This window comes from Patagioenas fasciata, chromosome 1, assembly GCF_037038585.1.
Source record: "Patagioenas fasciata isolate bPatFas1 chromosome 1, bPatFas1.hap1, whole genome shotgun sequence".
Classification (NCBI taxonomy): Eukaryota; Metazoa; Chordata; class Aves; order Columbiformes; family Columbidae; genus Patagioenas; species Patagioenas fasciata.
In genome coordinates this window covers 19,849,328-19,867,034 of record NC_092520.1, presented here as the reverse complement: position 1 = coordinate 19,867,034, position 17,707 = coordinate 19,849,328, and the positions used below count along the sequence as shown (strand labels likewise).

The 17,707-nt window shown below is 42.0% G+C and overlaps 1 protein-coding gene across 3 annotated transcripts in view; it reads left to right on the top strand.

The window, feature by feature from the left end:
- ARHGAP20 (Rho GTPase activating protein 20) overlaps window positions 1–17,707 on the top strand; it is a 63,106-nt gene that overhangs the window by 20,069 nt on the left and 25,330 nt on the right. For 2 of the 3 annotated variants that reach the window (XM_065831340.2, XM_071803920.1), the window contains exons 3-5: window positions 9,682–9,852; window positions 15,135–15,284; window positions 17,166–17,207. In XM_065831340.2, coding sequence (XP_065687412.2) covers window positions 9,682–9,852; window positions 15,135–15,284; window positions 17,166–17,207 — 363 coding nt within the window. The remainder of the gene's footprint in view (window positions 1–9,681; window positions 9,853–15,134; window positions 15,285–17,165; window positions 17,208–17,707) is intronic. The other variant, XM_065831350.2, reaches the window with a different exon arrangement.

Genomic DNA, 17,707 nt, shown 5'->3' with positions numbered 1-17,707 from the left:
ACATTGCCCCACAGCTGTGGGTACACCGGCAGGGCTGGGCAGCAGCGGCTGCAATGAGAGCTGCAGCTTGTGGCAGGATAAAGCGTGGTGAAGGGGCTTATCTTTTAAAGGCAGTACTTGTGGCTATTTATAGGTCACTTTGGATGTGATTACTTTGTTTATAATCAGTGAATATTCTCTTGAAAAGGAGCAATCAGGGAACAGCAGCTGGTGGGTTCCAGGTTTGCTTTACCTGACCGTATATTTGAAGTCTTACCCTGCTTTGAATGCATCTGTTTTTCTTAAAACTCCTTTTGCCTAACTGTCCACTCTACCCAGGTGGCATGAGCCAAGGACGAAAAGAATCTAGCTGAATTACTTCTTGAAGAATGGGAAAATCAGAGGCTAAAGGGGAGTGACGGTTGAGCAATGATACCTTGAGAGGCCATGAGCTGCCCCCTGGTATTACCTGATAACTGAGGTGACTGACAGGCAATAAACTTACGCAGTCACCTAGAAAATACTGTTTCCATGTTAAAAAGACATGCTCACACAAAAGCCTTTTTCTTGCCTGTCTACAGCCCTTATAACATGTAGCTGCAGAGGACAGGGCAGGCAGAAGCACGCAGGCTCACGAACAGCCATACCTGAAGATCTAGAACAGATTTCTAAAGATGCACACGCCAATCTTTTTACCTCATATGTGCTTCAGGTCAAAATCACCTGTTTCTGCACAGATCTGCAGCATGTCCTGGCTATTTTTGGCAGCCCAGAATTCCTGACTATTACATGACCTGTACTAAACAGTTCGCAAGAAGATATTTGAAACCCCCTTTTGAAGAAAGGGTTAGTTTTGTCCATGAATTAACTCAAAATCAAAGGAGTTGAGCTAGGCTTTTGAATGTCCCAATTGTGATTAAGTGGGATTAAATGTCTCAACTGTGACTGCTGCTTCCCCCAAAAAATGGAGGTAGGACAGAAACCTTATCCCTTCAGGGTACTGAAATAAGACTGGAACCTTCTAGGAGGACATGAGTGAAACTGAGATCCCAGAGTTCTCCCCATATAACTCCTTGGAATGGGTAGGAAGGGACCGGGGTGGAAGTGGCAAAGGTAGCCTGTGCCTCCAGTCTTCTTGTAGGCCATGAGAAGCTCCAAAAAGCTTCAACAACCGTGGTGCAGAGCTGCAGTGCTGGGATGTTAAGTTCTGGCCTTTTTTTTTCCCTCTCTGCTCATCCTAACTTTTTTCTGACTTTTTTTTGTCTGAACAACAACATCTTTGTTGGGGTAGACAATGCCTGGAATGACACTTCCCTGGTGCAACTGGAATGGGAGAGTAACTCAAGGTGCTGCTGCTCTGTCACCCAGTAAAAATGATGGGGAACTGCAGTGGGGAACAGAGGATCGATTCTTCCAAAGGCCAGAAAAGGTTTTATTGACTTCTACATGTGAATATGTAGAAGCTCCCCCAAAGCTTACCCCTGCTCAGGGGGTCTGGGACCCAAACCCCTTGGGCTTGTTGATTGCTAGCAGAGCTGTATAGCAGGTCTGGAGGACACCCACATTACAAGAGCTTTTCAATAGGATTTAAATAACTTGCACTAAATTATTTTCTGGTGAAAATAGGCAAAATATGACCAAAACGTGTGGTGCTAATTTATACCAATAAAGAATTTTGCCCTTGTGCTAGATTTTCAGAGTAAACACCTTGTAGCTGTTTGTGAAAATAAAACAAAAAACCTTGGAAACAAACCAAACCACAAGCATGTTTCCTGTCTCCAGCCACCACACTGTAGTGCATATTTGCTCTGCAGAGAATATTGTCCTTTTGGCTATGTAGAAATGACTTAAGTGCAGCTTGTTTTCAGTTAAGCTGCCAAGCTTCCATCCTGAAATGTGTGAGGATTTTTTTTTAGTGATGCATTTTGCCCTACAGCTATGTGATATTTTACTGCAAGTCTTAATCATTTACTGATTTTTGGAAGACTATAGAAAAATAGTACAGTTACGTGCCTCAACACCTTGAACATTTAGTGTAAACCATGCTATTAATCATTATAATTTTAAGAGTTTTATTAAGAGTTTGACATCAGGTAAAGATTATTTCAGATACTTACAAATCAGTTTTTAGAATCCTAGAATAATTCAAGTCGAATGGGGCTCTCAGCAACCTGATTGAGTTGAAGATATCCCTGCTTATTGCGGGTGGGGGTAGGTGAGATGACCTTTGAAGGTCTTTTCCAACTCAAACTATTCTGTGATTTTCTCAGTGTATTTTGAATTTAAATGTGTACACTGAGTTTTAGAGGCAGAGAACTGATACCTAACTTCCTGCATATAAGTGGCAGACCTGATTTCTGCCCTAACATGTAAATTTATCTCTTTATCTGAGTGAAACTTGCTCCCAATCTCTATCGATATTCATCTTCCTTCCATTTGCCCGGCTTGTTCTTGCCCTGCGTATGCTGAAGAGGGGTTTGCAGTGCGTTTTGACCCGAGGGCTCTGTGCCTGCTGTGGGACTGGCTGTTGGACCTGAGGTGCAGTGTTTTTGGGCGCAGCGTGCTGGGGTGCAGGCACTGCCAGGGGCAGGGCAGGACGGGCCTGGGCTGGGGCCAGGAGCTGGGGCCGACCCCAGCACATTCTGTCAGACCCACGGGCACCGTCCACAAGGGAGAACACAGGGGTGTGAAGGAACTGCCTCAGGTTTGTTCGAGTACTTCACTCCTAAAAAAGGAATTGCAAACAGTAAAGCACAATTATAAAGTAGGAGCAGGCATTTTAATACTTTGTAGCTAACGCCCTTTGAAAAACTGGGCAGATCTCACTTGTTTTGTTGTACAAAAGCTACTGTACGCGATGGTGATGGCCTAAGGGACTTTAACCGAGTGCTGCAGAAAATAGACTTGCTATTTCTGGAATGCTGTGCTGTTTTCACAAAGTGCTGCTTCAACTGTATAAGATTTTCCATAGATAACAGCAAGCAAACATGCCCAGCATCCTTAGAAAGAAGCTCCCTTAGCATAGCAGGGATCAAGTTGACAGCAGATTTTCAGAAACGGGTTGGCAGCCCATGTGATTAAAGGAGTTTTTTTGCTTTTCTATCCAAGTTCCTTCTATAAATAGTCAGTGTAAGATTAGAACAGCATACTAACTTTGTGTCGGCCCATATCTTACCTACCACCTTCACGGAAAACACGCCCACCCTCCAGGCTGATGCTTTTTGTGCTTACTTTCACTCTCCAGGTATAATTATTATTTATTAGAATAAAGTGCCATACAAACTTAGATGAAATTCATGTTCCAAATCACGAGGAGTGGATGTGGGAAGATCCTGAGCACGTGGGTGACTTGCCGAGGGCACTGGTCGTGGCTGGAAAGCAGAAACAGTAGGGAGTAGTTAGCACCTTAAAAATGCAGAGGATTTTATATATATATATGTATATATATAATCTGCCTGTCTAAATAGGGCTCTGAGCTGCAGATTGCTCGGTGTGGGTGAGCCCTGTCTGCGTGGGTCCTTGTTCATGGTGAAAGGAGCTGCAAGTGCCAGCCCTAAAGCCTCTGCATGGCCATGCCAAACAGGTGGTGGGGACAGGGCAGGCTGGGCTGAGCAAGTCATGGGAACCAGGCACGGCTTCTGGCATCCCTGTTTTCAGCTCCTTACTCTGTCTATACATGATTTGTGAGTTTGTGCCAAGCCAGAAGCCATGTCACAAGCACATCTCCACCTAGATAGCGTTAATGTGCAGAACCATGTAGTGTCTCCCAGTTTCTGCCCCCTTCCCTCTGCAGGTGATTTGAGCAAATGATCGAGCATCTACCTTGGGCTTTTGCTTGTTCTACAACTGTTCTTCAAAGACAAAGTCCCTTGCCGATAAATTTCAGAAGTAGATCTGCTGTGTGTAAAGCAGTTGTAGCCTCCTTGCTGTCCCCAGCCTTTCTAGCATGGGGAGTGACTCTTCAAGCCTTGTGCTTTAATAACCTGTCATCATGATAGAGGCATCATGAACAGGACCATCTCCATTGTTTTGTGTTCAATCCCAAGCATGGGTATTTGGTTTCAGTGTTCAATAAATGCTCTTCTTTCACTTTGTTTTTCACTGTTCTCTGTTTGAATATAGAATATGGTGATCTGTTATCATGATTTTGTCGAGTTTGCTAAGATATCAGTACCAATCACATCCAAACTATCATTTATGATGAAATGATATATTTATTGAAGTCCTGAAATGTTAATATTGCACTTGAGTGCACTATAAGCAAGGCAGATCAGTACCCACTGCTGTGTTACAGGTTTGGGGGTTTTTTGCCACCTCATCTTGGGGGAGACAAGGAGTTCTTGCACACCAAACTGGAGCTCTTTTCTTCTGGTTCTTAAAGAATTGTTCTCAATACTGTATTAAGTTAATTATCTTGAATACAAAATACCTTCTAGCCACACAATACGGGTAATATGTCTAATGTGTTAAAGGATTTCCAGAAGTAAACCATCTTGGCTTCTAAGCTCCAGTTAGCAGGGCCTGCCTCATTAGTAAAATATGAAACAAGCATCTGTTAAGCTGCTGTTGAAGTTCTTTCTCACAGGATTTTTTAGGAGCTTAAGGGTCTGAGTAGGAGGCACAGAAGAAAAGTGCAAATATTGTACCTGATTTCCAATATAAGCTCTATTAAGAAAATGAAGGAACTTCTAGATCAGGATTGCTTTTGGGGGTATGTCTGCTGGCCACAAATCACATGTCCTCCCTGGCTGATAAATCCATTTTGGCAAAAATCTGTAATGTGGGCTGGGCTGTAGACATTTCTTACTGTGCAGACAGCTGCTGTTTTCACTAGCCTTGGAAGGATGTGAGTAGCTCCTGCTTCTCTCAGGAGGTTGCTCTAGGCCAATGCTGTGACTCAGTCATGGTAAAGTAAATGCTTTACTGGGAGACACTGAAGTTGAAAATTCCTGGGCGTGATTTTTCCTAAAAGATAAATTGCTGGTTCCTTAGAGCCATCCAAAACCGGCTTTTGAGATATACAAAATCAGCATGTTGTCTCTGAACAGCATGAGGGAGGTTGTCAGGTGCTCTGCTTGGTGGTCTCTCCAGCCTGTAGCCAAAACAAGGTTAGGTTTATGCTGCAAGCTCTACACGTGTAGGCTCGAAACTGGAAAGAGCTTCTGGTCCTCACCTGGGCTTCAGCACTGGCATGAACATGCAGGCAGTATTTTTGGTTATGGTACCCGTGTGTAAAATGAGTATAGGCTAAGCTGTTCACTCCCAGAGGAATCTGGAAAGGTATGATGTGTGTTTGACAGACCATGTGCAACCTCTCACAGGGCTGGGCTGACTCAGATTTCAGCCTTTTGAACAGCCACCGCTTTACTGCTCTGCTAATGAAAAGGTGCATTCCTCACCTACCTCTTGCAAAGGATTTCAGAGGCTAAAGAGCAAAATGATGGTTTATTTCAGTAGGTATCAGTCGTGCAGAGAGCAATGGTGCTGCATCATTAGAGGAAATCAGTTTCTGTGGCTGTAGAGATACCATCGGTGGAGAGAAGTTCTGGCAGAGGACAATAACCAACACGACAGAGTGAGATTTAGGATGGAGCATGAGCAGTCTGTGAGAGGGATGTCGGAGAGCTGAGACACCTGTAATAGCTCATTCCAGCTTGGGTACTTTGGAACAGATTGTTCCCCTGAGGCATCTCGTAGCTTAATCTAAATCACAGATAGTCTGAAGTCATCATTGACTGAAATCAAGGGAGAGCTTTTGGATCATGGATTTAGTGACCACTTACCATGCGCTGTTAAACTCTCCTTTGGAAAGTATGATTTCTTGCATTGTTTTCAATACAAATAGGGAATAAAGCTGACATCACTATATACCAGGGATAAACTTTTGAGAGTCATGCCATTCAGATATCAGTTTTACTGAGAAACCCCAAGAAAGCTCTGGAAGGGGAGGAAGAAGTATTTTTTGTGCTTTTGTGGTTTCTGGTAAATACAGGATTGATGAAGTGAGCAGTGATGTGTTTGCTTTCACACTGAATGCAACGGGGATGTATTTTTCAGTGTTTGGCTGACTTCTTTGGATTTCAACTTCATATGTTACACCTGAAAAATTGAAGAGTTCTTCTAAATCATTGTGTCTGTGTCTTGAAAAAATGATAGGTGTAAAAATTTAGGCTCTGGAAATGCCAAGAGAAAAAGCTTCAATTAGCTTTCTAAGAATTTCAGCCAGAACAGTGATTTCATTCTTTTCCCGAATAACTCAAGAATATCTCTGTATATATCCTCAGATTACAGATTTTACTTAATGGAAATTTCAGATCCCCAAAACAGTACTTTTAGGAAGAAATGTCTACTTTATACTACAGAGTTATGATGGCAATGCTGTCTAAAGATCAGTATCAGCCTTGCTTCTACCAAAGTGGAACATGGCTGATTGCTGACTCTGCAGGATATCCCCAGCTTTTGGAAATCAGCTCACATTTTTTTCTTAACAGACCCAGATGATGGCTTTTTTTCTGTCAAACTAGAAAGATGTTACTTGGTGGGATTTTACATATGTTAATCGTAGAGTGACTTTTAGAGAAAAAAAAAAAAAAAGGCCCTAAATCACTTTTACTTTTTGAATTGTGTGAGAAATCACGTTGACTTAAGTACTGAATTTTGCATAATTCTATTAAAAGGAATTTTCAAAGAGTCAGTATTTGAGTGCTTAGCACTTTTTCAAAATTAGAACCATTTAATGCTAAGAAAAATCAGTGAGCCATTAAAAACTGAACTCCAGAAATACCGCTTTTACATAAATCCCTGTGCCTGAGGGTATAGTTGATCTGCATTTTCTTCAATGTAACAAAACTTGGGCTTCATTCATGTCTTGTAACAATGGAACATTAATTGAGAGGATCAAAAGCGTGCTTTCCAAAAGACATTTTTGTCGCTACTGGTGAATTTCCTCAATTTTCCTTCATCCTGGGGCTTTGGAAGGTTCTGGTTGAATTAATGGCTTTGATATTTTTCTGTTTTGTTTCAAAGGAAGAAAATGTTTTCACGGTTTTTTTGATCAGGCTTATCAGGTAAACTCTATTAGTATGTGAGAATGCTTGTTAGAGCTCAGATCACAGAGAAACTTGAAAGGCATTGGGTGAAAAGGCAGATTTTGTTAAAATAACTGATTTCTGTTATTGCATTTTCCCGTTCTAAAATCAAGTAAATTTGCTTGACCCTGCTGGCATTAACAAATCTACTGCACCTTTGTTTGCTTGCCTGCATGACAAAGATTTTGCTTAGTTTAATTTGAAAGGTTCCTGGGCTTACAAATCAGGATGTAGAAAATGTACAAATGGGAATAATCAAATAGAGTTGCCTATATGGAGACACAAGAGTCTGACCCTACAGGAATGTTGGTAAGGGAATGCACTTCAATACAATTTTGTGAATGTTTCTGCTGATTTGCTTATAGCAGTGTGACATGAAAGGGTTTTTTCTAACTATTGTTGTTACTCTGTTCAAATATAAGTATTTCCCTGACTTAAACTTTGAGGTAAAGGCCTTGCACGGCTTTCACGCAGGTGGACTGGTCATCATTGCTGATTTCTGCTAAATTTCTGTGCCCAGTGCTGCTAGGGCGTTTATGAAATTGAGTCCCGGTGACCTATCAGTCACTGAGAAACTGGTGAATTCCCAGTCGCACGGAAGCGGCAGGGTAGGAGAGATGCTTGCTGTTCCCGACTCCGGTTGCTGGCCACACAGCGAGTGTCCCTGTTGAGCTGGACCAAAACTCCTCTCCCTGCTTTAACTGCTACACTCCTGGACACCCTTTCTGCTTAGGAATGATTAGGGAGCTTCAGGTTTGCATGATTCATTCTGAAAGTCCTTCTTCTTTCTCTCTTCCCTGAAGAGGTAGGTAATGAAAGACAAGATTAAGACACAGTTTAAGACAACTTAAGTTGAGGAATTCTTTCACAAACTCAGGCTCCCAGCCAGAAAGGGGAAACCAAGGCCAAACAGGGCTCTCCCCAGCAAGTAGAGATCCTCACCAGCTCCTTACAGATCAGTGAAAGTGTGTCCTGCTAATGTAGGCCAATCTCAGAGCTTATCCTTTCTCTCCCAGCTGTCAGGATTTCCTAAATAATTTCCTGAGTAATCCAGCCACAGGCATCAAGGAGAGGAGGGTCGAGAATCATCCAGGCTCTAAGAGAGGTACAAGAGGGTTTATGACCTTCTTTGTAGGTTTTATTTGTTCACTCGTCTCTCATATCTATCCCACTTGTTTTGTGACTTTCACAGTATAAGGTCCATTTATTTTCCCAGCAAAGTCCTTAGGTGTTTGTCATCCATTCCAGCGGGACCAGGAATAAACTATAATTGCAAAGCTGCTCACTTTCCTTGCCTTTCCTTGCCAAACTGATCCTACCAGGTTTTAGCTTATTTTTTCTTTTCTTTTTTCTTTTCTTTTTTTTAAACAAGAAAACACAAGTAAATACATTTGAATAAAAATTGAACTGATTAATTCAACCAAAGGGAAATGGTTCATTTGAAGGCATCTCTAGGAAAAGCAAATAATTGAAAAGCTGCATTTAAAAATCATGAGTAAAGATTCTGATGTGTCCTGGTTTTAATCCAGAAATTCATTATTTAAGGTACATGGGGTTGTAGGAGACCTAGGTTCAGTTCTTTCACCTGCCTGAGAGAATTTGAAGCCATGTCTCTGGCTTTCCAAGGGAGAGCCTGACCTGCAACCTGCTTTTAGAGATCCCTAGAGGAGCATGTCCCCCTCAGACCCTCTCATTCTTTCAGTTCAGCTCCATATAAATAGACATTTGTAAGGGCAAGGCTCAGAAACTGGGGATATCCTGTCCAGGTGACTGAGCTGAACATCATGCTAGAGAAACTCTCATTTCTGCTTCGATGACTATTCAACTGCTATATGTCATGCAGAACAGTTAGATCAGGAGGGGCTGAGAGAGTCATGTCTCCACCATCAGTAATCTCGAACAGCAACCTACTCGATACCTCCTTAGGAAAGATCAGTGTCTTCCAGAAGGGAGCCTGGTCTGCCCCCCATGGACCTGGATTTTGATTATCCAGCAGCGTCTGCACAGCACAGCCACAGACCAGCAGAGCCGAGCTCCAGTCACATAAGCAGACCCTGCAACGAGAGCTTAACTGCAGTGTGGGTCGTGTGCTGGGGACAGAGGCTGAGCTGCCTGTTCTCATGCTGCGTCTGGCACACAGTCTGTCTCTAGCAAGGTTCAGTTGTACCTTATGTTTGTCATTGGTTCTGAATAATTTCTATAAATTGCTCTTGACCTCAAATATGAGTCTCCTGATAAAGGCATATGTGCATTTACCCTTTTGTCATGTATATGTCTCCACTCTCTTTCTGGAGAGTCTACAGAAGGTGCGGTATTTTCTCTAAGATTTCAACACAAAGGGAGACAAATACAAATAGACAAAACGAAGAGGGCTGTATTTAAATATTTCTAAACTCTGTCCATGTGTTTGGGTTATAAAGGTTCAGTGAGGACAGTTAACAGATTTTGTCTTGGAATCAGACTGCTGAGTTATCCTCATTGTCCCTCTCACCTTTCACTGAAATGTAGTCAAATAAAGTGCCTTTTGGCAGCAGGTGTGGGAAGTTGCTGCCCTGTTCTCACTCAGGCAGTTGGCTGATGTGCTTTCCTTTATCCCCTTTATTTCCTTTCACAGGGAAGGCTGCTTCTCCCCCATCAGCCCAGAGGCATGTCCCCTTGTGCAGTCGTTTATGTGCCACAACCGAACGTTCATCCTGGACGGCCACGTGCAGCTAAAGACGGGTCTGCAAACCCAGGAGCGACACCTTTTCCTCTTCACAGACCTTCTGGTTGTTGCCAAGTCCAAGTGAGTATGGCACTTCTGGCACTGCTCCTGCAGAGCAGCCCCTTTTTGTCAGCAGAGTATAAGATGGATTTCCATGGTACTTTTTTAGTAGCAAGTCTTCTCTAAATCATAAGGAAGCTTTTTATTTGGTGAACGGAAGTTAGGTGCCTGAAGTGAGGCACCTTTCAAGTTCCCATAGCCATAGAAGAATTCCAGGATGCAGCGTTTTAAAGGAGTGGCAGATTTTCCTGAATATATTGCTTGCAATGTATCATCTTCCCTGCTCTGGGAGCTCAGTGTCTCAGAAAAGAATAATGGGTGTTCAACTGCATCCAGTGCGCTGCCTCGAACTCACTGTTGTGTTTTAGGAAGGTCACCTTCAGTCCTGTGGGGTCTGCGTAACACTGGTGGCTGTGTCGCAGAGAGGTTACAGGTCTTAACACTCACCTGGAAGCTGCTTTGATACACACCAGTGATGAGCAGATGTATGAAAACAGAGATTGCAGGCGGCCTCACAGAGTCTGTCTCTGTAGGCTGTGCTGTGCCAGGAGGAGTGTGGGCAAGGGGAAGGAGAAAGGAAGCGATGCTGAGCAGTCTGGGTAGTGTTCATGTGTAATCAGGCTTGCTGCTGAGCTCTGATTATTCACTCTACCATTCACAATTAAATCAGATTTACAAGCTGTGTCTAGCATGCCAGCTTCGTACAGCATTTGTGGTTTAAGGCAATTTTAGAGGATGCTTTCACTTGCTGTTATGGGTTATGAGGAAAGAATAATAAAAAATCATGATGCAGCTTCGTTCTGTGTTAGGCACTGTGTTTGTGGTTTCACAGGGTGGTAATCTCGATGTGAATCCTGGGCTTTTGAAATGTGTCTTTTCACTTAAGCAATTATTTCGGAGGCTGCTGGGAAAAGCCAGAACACATCTGTGTTTTCTGTAGAAATCTGAGCTGTGTCCGTTTGAATCACACATAGTAAATGTAACCCCCCCAGAGCTGAACTCCTTCACTTGATGTAGTGTGACAACACAGAAGATATTTTATCCAAAACATATTCTAGTACGGGTGGGTGGTGAACATAAGGATATTTAGGGGAAATCTTGCTATTCTACCAGCAGTAGCAGTAATAGCATTGTTACTGTATTTACGTATGTTTCTGTCACCTAATTCAAGCTTTCAAATGTTAAATATTTGCAGCTTACCTAGGCTTCTAGGCTCCTTTTATAGGGACTGAGGGAAAACCAGCACCTTCCTTCAGCAGACTCACCTGAAAGAATGGTGTCAGTGGGTGAGGGGAGTCATGTTCTTGGGGGGTCTCTCACTCTGTCCCCAGGCTATTCAGTGGGCATAGTCTTACTAGCTTAGATTTAAGATCCTGAACTGTAGAAGACAAAAGTCAGGTGAGATGAATCCCTCCTTGCCTGGTGAACAGGCTGAGCAGAAGCAATGTTACAACCCTGGGCTGAGCCACACATGACTGCAGATTTGACTGTGTCCCACTGGGACTGTTTGCATAGTAGAGCACTACCCTGTGTAGCCACTCCAAAATCTGGTCCCCAGTGAGCAGTAACAGCTCTTGCAGTGTTCGATTTAGTGTGGTAAAGAGTCTGCAATATTTGGAGAAGGTGCTTCTGCATATGAGAAAGAGCGAGGGGAATCAAGTCTTTTACAGAAATGGTAAAAATAGTATTTTGAGTGATGTTACTTCATGTATTTTAAAGAACTACTTGGGATGTTCTCTCTACAGCTGCCCTGTCAGCAATTAAAGCATCAGAGTTGTCACTAATGTATACTACTTAAAAATCAGCATTTTTAAAGATATCTCACACTAAAATGCAATTGCTGATTCCTAGAGGGAAAACGTGAGTGGTGTGTGTTTCTGTGCAGCTGTGACTATTGATTGTTATCGACATTTTAATAGTTGATGCAGAGTCAAGACAGCAAGTCCCCAGGACAGGATTAATGATACAGTTGCATCTGACTTGACTTTAGCATTGTTCCTTGTGAAGATGCTCATTATTGTAATACTCTTTTGTGTTAAGTAGTTTTTCAGCTTGGGGCATATGAACACCTGAGATATTTTAGGTACAGCTCGCTGCTGTGCTGGTGTCAGCTCAGCTACAGGTAGGCAGTCACTGAACAAGGGGAACTCGTGCATAATTAGACTTTGTATGATCAGCAAATGGTACAAGTTTTTCCTAAAGAGAGCAAAAGTATCTTGTGTCTGCTGAACTTGCTGAGTGAACTCCTGGACTCCTGCTTAAAGGCAGTGACTTGGCGTAGCTCTCATGGAAATTTGTGGAGTTTAATTCCTCTCTACAACCCGTCTGTGTATGACTTTGGACAAGGTGCCTGTAGATTCGTTTTCTGCTACTTTCAAATGATTTTTGAAATGTAGACTATTATCTTTTCAAACCACGCATTAGCCCAGCTTATAAAAAATAAGAATAATACGTACATGCTGTGCTTCTCTCTCTGCTCTCCCACCTCTGACTGCCTTCACATGAGGAACAAGTCATAAATTTGTTGAAAGAATTTTTCTCACTAAATCAATGTTAAGTGTGTAAAATGTTATACTGTTTGCTATATATTGATTAGATTTCTTACAGAGATCATGTGTTTAAATTTGATAGAGTAAATATTTCAAGGATCAGTCAGTTCAAGGATCAAGGGTTTTTTACATAATTTTTGTGTGGGAGGCACAGAGAGATGGCTTCATCTCTCTCCTTTGTAAGACGTAGATGCATATACGCGCATACATTTTAAGGTTATTTTCCCAGCGTGTCTGGCTATAGAATTTGATGGTTGAGTACATACATGGAATTACGGTAGCAATCTCACAGTAGATCCATTAATGCTTTTGTCAGAGGGTCCTATTAAGGAGATTAGCAAATCTAGTGAGAAGTTAATCTTCCATCTGTTAACGGCTGCAAGGTGTCCAGTTGCCGCTTACAGAAAGCAACAGGAGCTGAGTTTACGCTGCAGAGGTGGCACAGTTTGGGGTGCGTCAATGCCTACACCACTGAAGTTCACCATTTTTCTGTTGATTTCAGTGAACTCTAGATCTGCCTGATATTTACAATGTACCACTTGCAAGGCGACTTACTTCCTTAAAAATAAATAAAATCTTAGGTTACTACTCTTTCCATTTTTCACATGTTCAGTCATGCTGCTTCCTTAATCAGCGATGATATATTCGTTTCCAGAGGTAATGCTTTGGCACTTAAATAGAAGACCCACATTTCACAAATGCTGAGAACCCATGGATTGCGTAAAGGACATGGCAGTTAGCGATAAAATTATACTTCAGGCTCTTTAGATGTTAATGGAGGCTACTGTTTCAGCGCCTCTGGAAACCAGGCCACTTGAATACTGATAATAGCTGAGAGCTGTGACTAGGCATGGCAAACGGGTAAGAATATACATCAAGCATGACTGGAGAACATCTTAGTCCGTCTGCCAACACCCTGCTGACACCTGCTACTGGCACTGTAGGGGTCTGGCTTTATGAACTGTAAGTGTTAAAAAAGTGAAACAGCATGTGGAGAGTTCACAGTACTGGCTGATGTGAAAAAGAAATTGAGGAGAAAAGGAGGGTCAACAGATTGATTTGGTGGAGGCAGACAAGGCGTCTGTTTATTAACATCTACATTAGAATTCACAGCTGTATGTTTTTGTAAATCTACCTTTTCACAGTTCGTTCTGTGGTCAATCAGTTACAGTTATTTCTATATTCTTGACAGATCTTATTGTCTGCATCATAAACTGATTCACGAATGAGTGTGTTGAAATGTTCTCCTGTGCTTCAAGTTTCTCTTTGGTGGCGTAATAAAACTTCATAGAGGTGAAAGGTGCAGCTGACCAGAAATCACCATGATATAGTTTAAAAAATACATGAACTGGAGATGGTATTTTACAGTATCTAATTGAAGTGCACTTTTTTGCCGGGTGTGATATGTACTAATGGTCCTTTCTTGCCCACCACTGTAAACGCTGCTGTGTTATTAATGTTGCTCTACCCACTACACCTGTTTGTACAATTTAACCTGAAACCTCGAACCACTCAGAGCACTGCAGGTTCATCTGCGTCCTCTTTAAAGCCACAAGGTTCAAGTATTTTCATGTTTCAGACTGTATTAGTTCAGTCTGTCCCGAATCAAATACCTTATAAACGAGACTAATCTCAGAGAAGGTAGTCCATGTGTATCAAAGCTCTAAGAAACTGCTTACGTAGCATATTTGTTTATAGAGCACTAATCACCATGGTGCCTGGCACTGTCCCCATCCACATTTGCAACACGGTGATGAGCTGACATTCTTTTGCTTGCAGTCCTTGGATTAGGAGGGCACAGTGTTCAGGGAGTAGACACTTTTCTTCCAGCCTTTCCCCACTGGCCCAGGAGAACCATAGCTCAGGTGATTCCATCTGCAAGGCCTGCCCTGCAGTGAGTGCCTGTTGCATTGCTACAGAGCTGGGCTGACTTTGTGAGATTTTACTTGTTGCTCACATAGCACGGGTGCCCACCGATCCTACAAAGGAAGGAGACTTATCGTGAGAAATCAAGTGGAAGTAAAGAGTTGAGGTAAAAGAGTGAAAGTTTGTAAGCTTGACTTTCACTGTACTCTAATGTTTAGTAAGATAAAATACAGGAAGGGCCATTTTTTTTAAAAAATGGGGAAATTATGTGTCTTCCTTGTGGATTAGTAGATATTTTGAGAATGCACCAAGTCCTGGCTCATTCTCCAGGGGGTGTGGGCCTAAAGCTACCTTGCAGCCAGTTCATGGAGTCTGGATGTGACCTGTGCTGTAGTTAACACAAATGGCAGTTTTCTGCTTGTTCTTTCTTCAGAATTGCTTCGTTTGCTCTGGCCTAGTTGTCACTACTGAAACTCACCACAGTTGTTGACCCTGGAGCTAAGAAACTATGCTGTAAACTCCTCAATGGCATTAAAGTCCCTGAAAGAAGAGTCCAACGCAAGCGGCAATCTTGGCCTCCTGGCCAAAGTTGGAAGGGGTTCTAGACATTTGCAGTTCTCATGCAAGAAGATTGATGTCCGGAGATGCCACAAGCAACCTATTTATCCCACATATAAGATATCCATTGATGCTATTTAGATGAAAAATTGATATATTTTTATATGCAACCCAAATAAAACATTATATTCTTTAATTAAAGCAGAAGTGCTTCTTCCATCAGTTCCAATGCAAGCTTCACATGTGCCTGAAGGAAGAAGAAACCGAGTTGTTTAACCTGCCTTGCTATCCATTTGTGTGTGTGACATACCTGTGAATTTCTGCCCGCAGGTCACACTCTCATTTCAAACTGAAGTGCCAAGCACGTCTCTGTGAGATGTGGACAGCATTTTGTACAGAAGAAGTCTGTGAAGGCAGCACAGACCCAGAGAGGTCCTTTGTTTTGGGCTGGCCCACCACCAACTGTGTGGCAAATTTCAGGTAAGAACTGAGATATGTTTTATTTAGCAAGTTACTTAAATGTTTTGAGACTGACAGGTGACAAGACTATCATGGATTCATTTCAGCACCAGTGAATGTGGGAAGCAGGAGCTTACTGATTCTTAAACCAAGTCCTTCTACTGCTGTGAGCAAGTCACCCTCCATGCCTCATCTTCTATCTGTCTGCAAATATGGCAGTGATACTCACTTATCACTTAAAAATTTGCAAAAATATGTGATTTGGCAAAGCACTGTGTGTGCTGCAAACTTGCTTAGTGGAAATTATTTTTCTTGTTTTTTTTGGTATAACTTGACAAACACCTTGGCTAATTAATAAGATGAACTACAAATAGCAAACAGCCCAGCTAATGAGAGGATCAAAGAGACTCTCGTAGGACACTCTTAAACAGAAGAGCTTGTAGTCATAGTAGCGGGAAACATACAGTGAAATACCAACCTTGTCCTGTTTCTCTTTTCAATTTAATTGTGTCAGAGAAAATGTCAAAATTCCTCTTAAAGCAGAATCTCTGAATTTTAATAGAGAGAAAGATTTGGGGTCTGTCTTTGCAGCATTGACTGTAGTACACATAAGGGCTAATTTCAGTGATTAGGCTAATTTTAGTCTCAGCAGGAGGGTTCTGTCGTCACTTTGGAGAAGGGAGGGCACCGCCCCCCTGAAATCCCAGCTGCTTCGCCACAGTGATTTGGCTGGGTCTTGGAAAATGCATTTTCCTCTTTACCAACAGAGAGCAAAAGCTGACACATGCAGCTAAATTTGTATGTCACATTGTCCATATCCAAAGAGAATGCTACATACAAACTGCTCTCTATTGAGCTGGTTGTGCTGTGTATGTTTTTTTTTTTTTCAGTTAATAGTCCAGAAACAAAGCTGAAATTTTCTATTGATTTTCAATTGAACTCTTACCAATAAACACGAGCTTTGATTGAGAGACAGTATGTGATCCTTTATAGCTATCAGAAAGCAGTTGGATAGGAAAACTATTGTTTCAATCAAAACAGAGTCAGAGATTTTATAGAAGGGAAATTACTTTGTCTGGAGACATGCAGAAAAATCTAAACCACCATGCATGAATCCACAGATGCATATCTGATAGGACTGAAGCAGCCAAAGCAGAATCATGTTATTAATGTTTATAAAGTACATTCCCCTCACAACATCTTTCCGTAGGTTTGTAGCTCCCTAAATCCCTGCTCTGAAAATTTGAAGAATTTGATTTAGAGAAGAAGCAGTGGGAATAGCAGTGACTCCAGCTGGGACAGGATTTAAATAGAGGAATTTGAAGAAAAATTATGTTAGATTCCTTGCACTATCCTTTTATTAATTACATTCAACTGGACAGTTTTGTGTGCTTGAAAGAGATAAATGAGATAAGCCTTAAAATGTCCAAAGTTAAACCCTACTAAGTACAATGGGACATCTTTTCATTGCGGTTTATGTGTACTTTGTGATGTGGTGATAAACCAAGTAATAAATAAGAAGAGAATTAGAACAGTGAAAGCGGAAAGAAGTCTATATACCTGAGGAAATACTTCAAACTGTTGAATTAAGCTCTTATTCTAAAGCGCCCGCCGCTTCTGTTTGGATGTCATTTTAAGAACGCAACCCATTTCCTACTGAATTCGCTGGCAAAGCTTTAACTTCTGTGACAAAAACTGGTAACTGGGACTTTTGTTCTCTGTGACAGGCTTTTCAGCTGATTTTATAGGGAAACAGATTTTTCATTCAAATCTGGAAAAACCTTTTTGTTTTTGCTGGTATTTATGGAAACTGTGACCAAGAAGCAGTCTGTTCCACCGTGGTTTGTACAAGGGTATTAGAATGATGGCTGATTTGTCCCTGTTTTTCTATAATTCTTGCAGGTCTGCAGAGCAAAAGGAAACATGGTTGTCTTTTTTGCAAAGGTACTTTACTATACGATCTTTGAAGACACTGAAAAAAGTCCCAGTCATCTAGAGCAGTGATTCCCAAGCTGTGGTGCCTATGCCATTATGATAGATAAGTTATTTCAAAGTGATATTAAGAAAAAAAAAATATTATGTCTTCTCCCTACAGAAGATATATGTGCAACGATCACTATGCAAGGAGGGAAACACTTCCCTGTGCCTGAACATGGCTCAGCACAAAACTGGAGCAATTTGTTATCACACATGGTCCCTTCCCCGCAAAGTTATAGGAGCCACTGCCACCGTTGCTCTAGTTGAGCCTGGGACTCTTTCCATGGTGATGGCATCTAAGCAAGCCCAGCTCAGGAACCTCTGCTCTAACCACTCTGCTGCTCATGGCTGGCTGTATTTTGGTCTTACAAAATGTACCCCAAGCTGGAGGATATGGTGGGAGCTGTCTTATTGCAGTCAGCGTTCGGACAGAAAACTACTAGTGGTGGGTTTCTTTTCTGATCACC